Here is a 12,264-nt window from a genome sequence, read left to right as displayed (position 1 = left end):
GCCATCCAGTCCTGCCCATAAAGACACTCCACCAGGCTTCCAGGCAGCCAACCAGGATCAAATTGCCAAGGGAGAATCTACACTTAGTCCTCTGCATATCCAAATTCATTATAAAAGCTGCCCACCTGGGAGATCTCTTCATCTCACAAAACTTGTGAGACTCGTCCCTTGTCATGGCGATGAACAAATTTTCCAACTGATTCTTTTCCGCTCGTCACTCTATTACTCTTGCTTTTATCTTGTAATTTAATCTCATTTTACCAAACTTATTATTTAATCAAGTTTTATTGTGTTTCAATTTGTTTTAGTTAACTATTGGAGGAGTTTGAGGATGGCGACTGGTATCTATGCGCCTGTGTATTTTATTGTTTTGGTCTTTTGTTGTTCATTGATATGGTTAGCAGACTAATCAATAAACAGATCTATCTATCCAAAAATTCTAATGTTTAAGTGGAATTTCATCCTGCAGTTTGAATCCATTGCTAGAATTTGGAACAGCAGAGAAACAGCCTTCCCCCTCCTCAATATGACATCCTTTCGAATGTTTAAACATGGCTCTCATGCCCTCGCCGCATAACCTTCTCTTCTCCAACTGATACTGCCTGAAGCACATACTTTCCCTTTGCTTCATGCAAGTTTTTGGGGAGTGGGGGACTCACTGTCGTATTGCACAGGGCCACTGTCCACGCTGCCTCCCAGCCCCGGCTTCTCGCACAATGGAGGGGCCCATCCAGCATCGCAATGGCAATTCCGGTTGCTGTTGCAAACCTACAAGCATCACAGAATCCTAGAGTTGGAAGAGGCCCATCCAGGGACCACGCAGTCCAACCCACTTCTGCCAGGCAGGAAAACACAATCAAAGCCATCCTGACAAATAGCCATTATCCTGTTTTGTCTTTCAAAAACAGACTGAAAACACAGTGGTAAGTAAATGAAAACCGCTTTACTTCAGCAAAACATAAAGTAAAGCAAACTCAATGGAATAATGCAAAAGGAAGCAAGGATGTCATAGGGCAAACACAGTTCTTAGTCTCTGATAAACTCCCAAATCAAATAGCAGTCTTATTTCAGACAAAGAAACAGCAATAAATCCTTAGGAGCAGTTTCCCAGATGCAGGCTTGAAGTAGGCACAAGGAGAGCGAAGAGTCAGTTTGTTACCAGCAAGAGCTGGCTGCACCTGCTTCTGCTTTATAGCCTTGAGTCCCCTTACAGCTGCTAGGGCAGTTCCCAATTACTCAACTGCATTTCTGGCAGCTATTCTAGCTGAACGATGTCTCTGCTCTGTTTCCTTTCGCTCCTCCTGAAATGTGAGTACTTGCAAAATCTCCTCCTCAGATTCCGACTGCCCCTCTGATTCATGAACACTTTCCTTCTTTCCTTCCTCTTCTAAAGAAGAGGAATCCTTAACAGCCATTCAGCCTCTGCTGAAAAACCTCCAGAGAAGGAGATTCCACTTGACTCCCTGCCAGAAGCATCCAGATCATATCAAAATCCATAAATTTGGTCCCCAAACCTGCCCTCGATCTCTACATGGTCAATTTATGCACAAGCATATATGATAATTCCAGAAATAATAAGAACTCAGCTAACTACTCACCCCATGACCATGGCATTTGGAGATACATTTGTCCAGTTCAAAAAATGAGGCGTTCAAACATTGCTGGTCTTTGCATACCTGAAATCAAAACCGCACTGAAGTCAGACCGGGTCATAATGGCTCAACATTCTTGAGAAATCAAAACTGTGGATACCAGTGTGAGCAAGGATTGATCACAAAGCTCAATATAAACATAATATTTTTCTTGGTGCCTTGGTTTTGAGGACTGTTCCTGGGGTTATTTGGGGCACCAATTCAGAAAATTGCATTGGATAGACCACATCACTTGTAGACTCTTAGAAATCGTTTTCTATGAGCGAGCAGATGGCAACTGGTTGATGTCATATGTTCTGTATCTCGAAAACTAGAGCTAATAGAATAAAACTGGTGCAATTTTTGGAATTGATAGTTCAAATATATCTAGTTCTAACATTTTAGGCACCAAAATGTGTGTTGAAATAGATCCTTAGGATTTCACTCTTCGAAAACAATCCAATCTTGTATCTGTTTCATTTATCCACATCCAACAAAAATATGTCCTCTCCAGATATTTTCAAGGTCCTCAAGAATGATTCCACAATATTTATGGAAGTCAAAGACCAATAGAGTTTGGGTGAAGTTACTCTCAGGAACCAAGATCCGGTGAAACTGTGTCTGGTATCACCACAGTTTCTGATTGGGTTCTAGGTTCGATGGCACCGTTCTAGGCTGAAATAGCAGTCTGCCTCTATTCTAGCGTCAACTTGCGACCCCCCCCCCCCCCAAGAAAGAGATTTAGTTTTACAAAACAGGAATACAAATCAAACTTTTTAAAAATAAGTAAATCCATGGATATGAAGAGCCAACTACACCACAGCAATAAAAATTAGTGGATGTCTAAACCCAAGCACATTAAAACTAAACCACTTAAGTTAAATACAGTGGGATACCAAAACCCATGGATGCCCAAGTCCCATTACAGGCAGTCCCCATGTTAGGAACAAGATAGGTTCTGGGTTGCTGTGAGTCTTTCAGGTTGTGTGGCCATGTTCCAGAAGCTTTCTCTCCTGACGTTTCACCCACATCTATGGCAGGCATCCTCAGAAGTTGTGAGGTCTGTTGGAAACTAGGCAAGTGGAGTTTATATATCTGTAATGTCCAGGGTGGGAGAAAGGACTCTTGTCTGTTGGAGGCAGGTGTGGATATTGTAATTAATGACCTTGATTAGCATTTGATGGCCCTGTGGCCTCAAGGTCTGGCTTCTTCCTGGCTGGGAGAATCCTTTGTTTGGAGGTGTTAGCTGTCCCTGATTGTTTCATGTCTGGAATTTCTCTTTTTCGGAGTGTTGTTCTTTATTTAGGTTAAAGGTAAAGATTTTCCCCTGATGTTAAGGCCAGTTGTGACCGACTCTGGGGGTTGGTGCTTATCTCTATTTCTAAGCCGAAGAGCTGGCACTGTCCGTAGACACTAGGCTTGCTCAAATAATTCGATTTTCCCATTACCCGTTATTAATTCGTTATTTTCGTTTGTTTTGAAGCAATATAGAACCTTGGTTGTCCACACGTCTGGATATCGCGGTTTCGAATCGCGAGAGGCCGTTTTTTCTTATTTCTTCGTTTTTTTCGTTAAGAAAAAAAAGCTTTTGCAAATCACCCAAACTCCTTTCCTTTTGCCCCTCAGCCAATGGGAGGCTCAGCCAATGGGAGGGGGCGAGGGGGAAGGAGGCCGAGGAGGAGGAGGAAGACGGAGGGGGGAAATGGCCGCCGCCGCCGCCTCCTCGCCTCAGCTCAGGCCTGGAGAGACCGAGAGGGGCCCGGCGGTGAGGAGGAAGAGGCCCGGGATGCGAGGGGGTGTGGGCCAGGCCCGTCCTCGGCTGCTCCCGGGGAGGGAGGGAGGGAGGGAGGACTACGACTCCCAGGGGCCCAGATTCGCACCCTCCCTCCCCCCAATACAGGTCTCCAGTCCATACCACGCTACATGAACTTGAATGGATACTGTGGTTGTGTTGTCGAAAGCTTTCATGGCCGGGATCACACTGTTGTGGTATGTATTCCGGGCTCTATGGCCATGTGCCAGAAGCATTCTCTCCTGACGTTTCACCCACATCTGTGGCAGACATAGAGGTTTTGACGTCTGTGCGAAGCTAGGCAAGTGGGGTTTATATATCTGTGGAAGGTCCAGGGTGGGAGAAAGAACTCTTGTCTGTGGGAGGCAAGTGTGAATGTTGCAATTGGTCACCTTGATTAGCATTGAATAGCCTTGCAGCTTCAAAGCCTGGCTGCTTCCTACCTGGGGGAATCCTTTGTTGGGAGGTATTAGCTGGCCCTGATTGTTTCCTGTCTGGAATTCCCATTTTCTGGGTGTTTCTGGGAAGGTAATGGCACTCCATGTAGTCATGCCGGCCACATGACCTTGGAGGTGTCTATGGACAACACTGGCTCTTGGGCTTAGAAATGGAGATGAGCACCAACCCCCAGAGTCAGACATGACTGAACTTAACGTCAAGGGATACCTTTACCTTTACCTACACACACACACACACACACACACAAGCAGGGACTATATATATATCACACACACACCAATTTAACAAAGTTTCAGCCACAAAAACAAAGTTTCTGAAGTAGAACAATGACTTTCACAGTAAAGACAACCCAATTTAACAGGAAATAAGACTTTCAAACCAGGAACAGATTTCTGCAATTATTAAAAAATGGTTTATTATAAAAGCTATGAAAATTTGCCAAACATCAGAGGATAAGGGAAACGTTCCACATTTTGGTGAGCTATCAGTGTTAAATGTGTTCTACCACTGTACCAAGTTTGAAGAAGATCACTCAAAAAATGAGGGCGGGAGAGCCCCCTAAGTCCCCCCCCTTCGGGCTGTTTTTGGGCCACCGCGCATGCACGTCCGCCATTAACGAATTAATTTAGAAAATAACGAATTTTCGTTAATTTCGAAAAATTTTGGGGGCCAAATTTGTTATTAGCAACAAAAACGAAAAACTGCCCCCTCTAGTTTTGAAACGAGTTTGGAATCAAATTTTTCATGGATCGATCAAGCCTAGTAGACACCTCCAAGGTCATGTGGCTGGCATGACTGCATAGAGCGCCGTTACCTTCCCACCGGAGTGGTACCTATTGATCTACTCACATTTGCATGTTTTCGAACTGCTAGGTTGACAGGAGCTGGGGCTGACACCGGGCGCTCATTCCGCTCCCGGGATTTGAACCTGGGACCTTTTGGTTCGCAATGTCAGCAGCTCAGCACTTTAATGCACTGTGCCACCAGGGGCCCCTTTTCTTTATTTACTGTTCTGGTTTTAGAGTTTTTTAAATAGTGGTAGACAGATTTTGTTCATTTTCATGGTTTCCTCCTTTCTGTTGAAATTGTCTATGCGTTTGTGCATTTCAACGTCTCTTAAGTTGACGTTGAAAGTAAGTCAGAACAGGTACATTTTTAAAGTGTAACTCCAACCATAAGTCTGTGTGTTTAGTTGGGATAGCATAGGGATGGCTTAATACCCCTGTGGTGTTTTCTTTGCTGTCTGTGTCCCTGTTCAGAAGATTTCACCTCACTTTCTGTCCCTGTGATCATTGGATTGTGAAAAATTTCACTTGTTTTGGAAACAAGGATTGGGGATAAAGCTTCATTGGAGACTTCTTTTCCCCATGATAATAATTCTTCCAGGAGTGAATTGCCCTTCCGAGGGGTTGATTTTTCTCACATCCTGTTGCCTCAACCCCATTCTTAACTAGGAGTCATTTATGTCGGATGTTTGCAACTCAGGGAATGCCAATAAAAAGGGTGCAATAAAATGATATCCCTTATACAAAATGGCAATATTTGGGGTCCCGGCCCAAGTTTAAGACGCTTGCTCTAGAAAAGCGACTTGGTAAAGCCTTGGCAAAGCACTCACCATCCCGTCTCCACACTTGGTCCCTGTCATCACCAAACCCGGGTCAGACATGTCTCCCTCGTCATCGTTGGTGGCGTAAACCAAGGTCCCCCGGCACTTGATCTCCCGCCCGTTGAAGCGGATGGTGGTGTCCATGGAAATGGTGTTGGTGCCTTTGGGTTTGGCCGCTGAACTTTGGCACTGGATCTTCCCGCACTTGGCGTCTCTAGAAAATTCAATACAAAACAGAGCTAGAACAGCCAATGCCCTCCAAGATCTTACCCAAAGGGATGAATCCTTTATGCACTCAGATGGACTGATATCAGATGGACCCCAAACTCGATGGAAGAGATTGTCTGAAATCATGCCAGGCATTAGTCATTGGTCATTTAGACAAGGAATGCAGAGAATATTATAAAGTATTTGAAAAAATTGTTAGAAAACATCTTTTGAGCATCCCATAACCCAAATGAGAAGAATTCAAGAATTTTCACCATTCGGGACTTATTTTGTGCAAAATTCATATATGGTTGATTTTCACAGAAAACATTATTTTCTGCACAAATCCCATCATCTGCAAATTGTCGCTCTAAGTGGACACTTCCTCGAATGCATGCAATCTTACACCTATATGTTAACCTAGGCTTCAAGAGAAAATTTGGTATCGGGACAGAAAAATCATGGAAAGACTTTGGAGAGGCATAATACCATAAAAAGAGCATTTCCCCACCAAAACGAATATACACATATGAAATGAAATAAAATAAATTAGTCAAGTAAACCTTACAGCAGCAAATATATAGGCCTTTCTTAATGCAATTGTCTCTGTATTTGGACTTGCAGTGCCTTTCACACAAAATGCATTAGACAATTAACTATGGCAAATGCTAGGTTTTTAATGTCTTCCTCCTCATCTCACTACAATCTGCACAAAATCTAGAATCTAGAGTCTAGGGTCCCCACAAATTACTTTTGAACTATATACTGAGAGAATGCTCATGGCCCGCCATTATTACTCACTTCAAGGCACACTTGACATACTGGCCATGTTTGTCCTTGCCACAGTTGCCATACATATCGCCAGCCCTGTTGACATCCTGGAAACATGCATCTGGAGCCGGAGAAGCACCTACGGGGCAAAGGACAGCAAAATAGAGTTGCAACAAAGGGGTGTTTTGAGAAGAGACATCTCCAGTGCATCTACACAGTGTAGAATTAATGCACTTTGTACTCCCAGCTCCCAATCTTCAAACGAAGCAGCCAGATCTGAATGCAATCCTCCAAGTGAACCCTGACTAATGCAGAATATAATAAGGTATTTACTTCCTTCACCATGGAAACTATACTGCTATTAATGCAGACTCAATGTGCCTTTTGAGCTGAAACTGCAAGTAGTGTCGACAATGCTGATATGGTTGGAACAATGCTCCAACATCCAATCGTCCTAAGAGAACTGATTCCATTGGAATCTGGTGCCAGGTTGTTTCTCTGAGATCTATGGGCCAATAAGTCCAATCAGCAGTTTAGTGCAAACTTTGATCTGCCCTGCGGCACCTTGGGGAGATAGGGAAGAATACAAATAAAGTATTATTATTACCATGTTGACCCGAAAATAAGGCAGTTCTTAAATTAATATTTTCTCCCAAAGATGTGCTAGGTCTTATTTTCAGGGGATGTCTTATTTTTCCATGAAAAAGAATTCGCATTTATTGTTGAACCAAAAAAATGAACATTTGTTATATACTGTCCAGTAATTGTCATCGCAAACCAGCATTACCAGGCAAACTGCGAATCCTATCAAGAATTTCTTGTTGCTACCATTATTTCCATGTACAACAATCTATGGTAGGTACATTTACCGATCCTGCATGCTCTGGTGTTCTGTTTGGCGGGCATGCTTTCAAACAAAAACTTTGCTAGGTCTTACTTTCAGGGGAGGCTTTATATTTAGCAATTCAGCAAAACCTCCACTATGTCTTATTTTCAGGGGATGTCTTATTTTAGGGGAAACAGGGGATTATTATTATTATTATTATTATTGATGGCCCTAAAATGGGCCTGGCTGTTATCTCCACAAAGAGATCCAGAACCTTGGATAGCTCCCTTAAAGGCTAGGGTTTGAGTCTTGTTTAAAGAGGAAAGCGGGATATTAAGGATAATAACTACAACAACAAAAATAGCCAATGGATTCACAGCCTTCACGGTTGGAATCGTGATTGCCATTTGCATGGAAAAAGTCTATCCAAGAATCAAAGCACCAGCAGCCAAAAGAGAACTGTAAGTGCCTAGGATCAATTGCTGAGGGAAAATATCCATCTGTATGTCACTGGATTCCAACTCCCAGATTGATGGGAGTTGCAGTGCAGCACATAGGTTGTGCATTCTCCCAGCTCCTCCTTGGCTGATTTAATACAACAGTTCTTATCCAGAGAACACAGGAGAGAAGGTGCAGAAAAGGCATGTGACAGAGAGAGCATGGCCTCACCTGAGCCCCACAGCTGGACGCATTGCTGGTGGTGGGTCATGCACATGCCGTTGTTGCAATATGCCTCCCCATAAGAGCAGGATGAGCCATCCAAGAGATAGACATTGGTGGGGCAATACGGGGATGCCCCAGTGCAGTACTCCGGGAGGTCACAGGATCCGGCTGGATCTCGGCACATGGTCCCAGCTGTCTTTAACTACCAACGGCCCCAGAAAGAGAAAAAAAACACACTGGGGTCATTTTAATGGGGTCTAGACTAGGCATGGGCAAACCGCCCCTCCAGCTGTTTTGGACTTCAACTCCCACAATTCCTAACAGCCTACCGGCTGAAGTCCAAAACACATGGAAGGCTGAAGAACAATATGGAGAAGAGTTATAAGGCAACCTTGATGGAAGTAGCATTACTGTTTTCGTGCAAAAATACAATGCAAGCCCCGTATTTGCAACATTGGCTTCAGGAAGGATTTGAGGTTACCTTGCAGCTCTTGCAACAGTCCCCGTGGGCACACTCTGCTCCAGCTTTCAGGGTGCAATTGTGTGGGTGGCAGCAAGGATTGGTGCACTCCTGAAAAAGGAACCAACATGGGGTGGGAGAGAGGAAGAGAATCATTATAAATATATTTATACTGTATTTCAATAATATAGTGGTTCACCCCAAAAAATAGTAAAACAGTTAAAACGTATCCTTCCTAGGGATGGATTTTTCTCACTTCCTGTTGTCTCACCTGTTAACTCTTAATTATGAGTCGTTTGTAAGTCAGATGTTTGGGGACTGCCTGGCAGTGTAGACTCATATAATTGTTGTAGATCAGCCTGAGCATGAGCCCATTGGGTCCATTCAGCCAGTAATTGTTCCTGCACCTGCTTTGCCAGAGGACTCTGGGTTTGGGCCTGATATGCAGCCAGAGTTTGTCTCAGTGGATTCTGGGACCAGAGACCAAATGGTTGCAAGCAGGCATTGTGAGCCACATTCCTCCCAGCAGTCAAAGTTAGATCTCCAGGTGTCAGATGGACATTCTAGTCTGGAGGAGAATAATGAGTTTGACAGGAGGTGAGCAATAATTCACTGAAGGAGGGAATGAGAATGTTTGCGGAGAAGTAAACTACTACTTTTGAAGCACTCTAATGAATAGTTTTCTCATGAAAGAAAGATCTTGGATTTTCCTTAAATGCCTGGTTCTTCTCTGCCATAGCAGAGGTGGCAACATTGCAATTCAAGAGAGAAAGATCGTTGCTCCGTGTTCCTGTATATTCTTGCAGCCGTGGGTTTTGCTTCAAGTTCCAGCCTTGTTTTGCCTTTGAATCCAGTTGTATGTTCCAGTAACCTTGTTGTTTGGATTTCTATTACCTTTGATTACCTTGGTGTTTGATCCTGCATTCTAGTCTTGTTTTCTGTGGTTCCAATTTGTCTCATGCCTTGGAATTGAATCTTGTTTAGACTATTCTTAATGACTTTTGTGCGACTGAGTTTGATATCTGGTTTGGACTATGTTCTTTAAGTGACTTTCTTGGACTCTTGCTTTAAGATTTCCAAGTACATTGCCCTTGTGGATTTAAACCCATTTTATTGACTCTGAACTTTATTTGATTGTGCTTACTTATAACATTCAATAAACAGCTTGTTTGCTTATATTCTGGGGCTCCAGTGTGATTTTGAGGTGCCTACGAAGCCTAGGGGTGCAAGAATAATCCAGTTCAAAGCAGATAATCTGGGATCAGATCCTGAGATATAGGGCAATGTAGATCCAGCCTGACCTCTCCAAACATTTGGTGCAAATTTAACTGGTGATTACTGCTTTTGCTCCATTTTTGCACAGAACTTGATGTGAAACCAATATTATAGGTCATATAAACATTTGTTTCATTCAAATCATGAAGGAAACCATCAATCCAATGTGACACTGAACATTCCTGTACAAAATTTGGGATTGACTGACAACCTTGGCCTTTGTTTAAAACAATTGTTCCTTTTGGATCATTTTGCACAGAAACAGATTTGGACAGCTGTCAATTTGATGGCTCCAGCTTCTGTTTAAATTTAATTCAACCCATAAACCATTGCTATCAATGCAGGGAGTGCGGGGCAAATTCCCTATAAAACCGCTGTCCTTTTATTGGGCCTTGTTTTTTTTTTCTGTCTGCCTCCTTCTGCTGCAGACATTTTAAGCTAAACATAAACGCTTGTAAACACCCAGAGACATATTTAAACAATTGAGCCAGAAATGAACGCTCCCCAGGAATCCTGACATTGCGGAATGGTTTGTTTGGTTTTCGCTGATTTTCCGAAGCCTCTTTACATATAAAGAGGTCTCCGTGGTCCTTTGGCTGGCATGTGCCCCTTCCTCCCTGCCTCGGCTCGTAAAGATAATTTGATGCCGGCTTCACGTTTCTCAGGAGACTGCTTCATCTCTGCCGAACGGGACGTTTACTGCTTAAATGGAAAGGTGGAAAAATTTCCTTTTCCTGTAACAAATGTCACAGAGGTTTGCTAACTGCCTAACACCTCCAAGTCCTTTTTTTCCCCCAAAGGAACTCACAAAACATCAGCATCCTTTGTACTTTGCTGTACCCAATAAAGTGCCAGCTTGTATTGCTGGTGCTTTTAATGGAGCAGCTCTTGAATATTTTATTTAAAGACCCTAAAAATCCCTTACCTAGATGACCCTTACACAAAAATCTTGTTTTTCCATGAAAGTGTTGACAGGACATGTTCTGCCTGACATTTGCTCTTTGCTCACAATGTAAGGTCATGCAAACTGCAGTAATGATTTGGCTGCTGGATGATGCATACGTGGGATGAACTATGAACATGTCACCTGAGGATAGTGTATACGTGGAGCAAACTATGGACATTTCACTTAATGTGACGAGTAATGAGTTATATAAGTTACAAGGCAACTATGCATGTCCAAAAGGATTATAATAGTCAGCAAATTCCATTGTCAGTTAGCTTTCTGCGCATGCTTCTGTAAAATTGTATAAATTGGAAAGCCATTACAGGCAAGGGGTGGCATTGCATTTTCTGGGCATTAGCTAACATTGTCACCTGCTCTTGGCCAAAAGTAAACTATCTTGAAGACAACTTCTGCTGTCAGTCTGCTTTCTTCACCCGCCTCCAAACGAAATTCCACCATACTTTTATGCCTCTTGTCGTTTAACATTGCCAAAGACCCTTTTTGATTTAATGCCTGTTGAATGTATGATGTATTGTTCTCCTCCTCCTTCTCCTCCGCCTTCGCTTCTTCGTCTCTTATTTATTATTTATTATTTACAGTATTTATATTCGACATTTCTCACCCCGAAGGAGATTCAGGGAGGATCACAATGTACATATACATGGCAAACATTCAATGCCATTAGACATACAGAGAGAGACAAAGACACAGAGGCTATTTAACATTCCCAGCTTCTGGCTTCATGAGGGTATTCTCGATTCTGGCCGCAGGGGGAGCTGCTGCTTCATCATCCACTGTGACACCAAGTCCTTGATGGAATACTTCCTCATCTTCCGGCACGCACGCTGCTGGACATTTTTATGGTGATGTAAATTAGTTAAATTAGCCTCCCTGCATTAGCAGTCCCTAAATTTCCTACTTGACAGATGCAACTGTATTTCAGGTTGCTTAGGTTTTAATTGCCTCTGTGGCATTTGTTTTGTCCAATGTGTAGCATTTCCAGGGAAGCTGTGATTAGAAAACTATGAAACACACACCTATCCCGCGACATGTTAGAACTGTTTTGGCAGTGGAAAGTGTGACTTTCTTAGGGTCCAGCGGAGCATCCTTATTTGGAGGCTTTTAAGTTGATGCTGGATAGCCATCTGTTAGAAGGGCTCTGGTTGTGTCTCCCTGTGGGGCAGAAGGGGGTTGGAGTGGGTGGTCCCCTGCTAAGCTGCCCCAGAATGGGACGGAGTCCTACCTCCACCTCTCCGCAGTCGCACTCCTCGCCGTCCTCCAGGAATCCGTTTCCGCACTTCTTTCCCACCACCAGGTCCTTGGTGTCCGGCAGGTTGAAGAGGCACATCCCGCCTCCCTTCTGGAAGTAGCTCTCCAGTTGCCCCCGGCTGCACGAACTGAACACTTTGGGGAAGGGGTAGCTGAGGAAGGAGGTCAGGCAGACAAATTATTATTATTATTATTATTATTATTATTATTATTATTATTATTATTATTGACACAAAGTCACAGTATGACACAGCAAACGAGATCTATATGCTGGATTTCGTATCACAGAATCACAAGTCAAACACTTCCCAAGCGTTTAGGTCTGTGGAATGTATTTTCAGATGATGTGCACAGATCCC

General features: G+C 43.3%; 1 protein-coding gene across 1 annotated transcript in view; it reads right to left on the bottom strand.

Moving 5' to 3' along the window:
• adam33 (ADAM metallopeptidase domain 33) overlaps positions 1-12,264 on the bottom strand; it is a 117,395-nt gene that overhangs the window by 23,694 nt on the left and 81,437 nt on the right. Inside the window, exons 12-18 of the mRNA XM_062982306.1 lie at positions 11,880-12,057; positions 8,437-8,526; positions 7,962-8,157; positions 6,497-6,605; positions 5,498-5,702; positions 1,599-1,676; positions 660-768 (exon numbers count right to left, since the gene is read on the bottom strand). Of these exons, the coding sequence (XP_062838376.1) occupies positions 660-768; positions 1,599-1,676; positions 5,498-5,702; positions 6,497-6,605; positions 7,962-8,157; positions 8,437-8,526; positions 11,880-12,057 (965 nt within the window). The remainder of the gene's footprint in view (positions 1-659; positions 769-1,598; positions 1,677-5,497; positions 5,703-6,496; positions 6,606-7,961; positions 8,158-8,436; positions 8,527-11,879; positions 12,058-12,264) is intronic.

Source organism: Anolis carolinensis, chromosome 5 (assembly GCF_035594765.1).
Source record: "Anolis carolinensis isolate JA03-04 chromosome 5, rAnoCar3.1.pri, whole genome shotgun sequence".
Lineage (NCBI taxonomy): Eukaryota > Metazoa > Chordata > Lepidosauria > Squamata > Dactyloidae > Anolis > Anolis carolinensis.
This window is presented reverse-complemented; position numbering and strand designations above follow the sequence as displayed.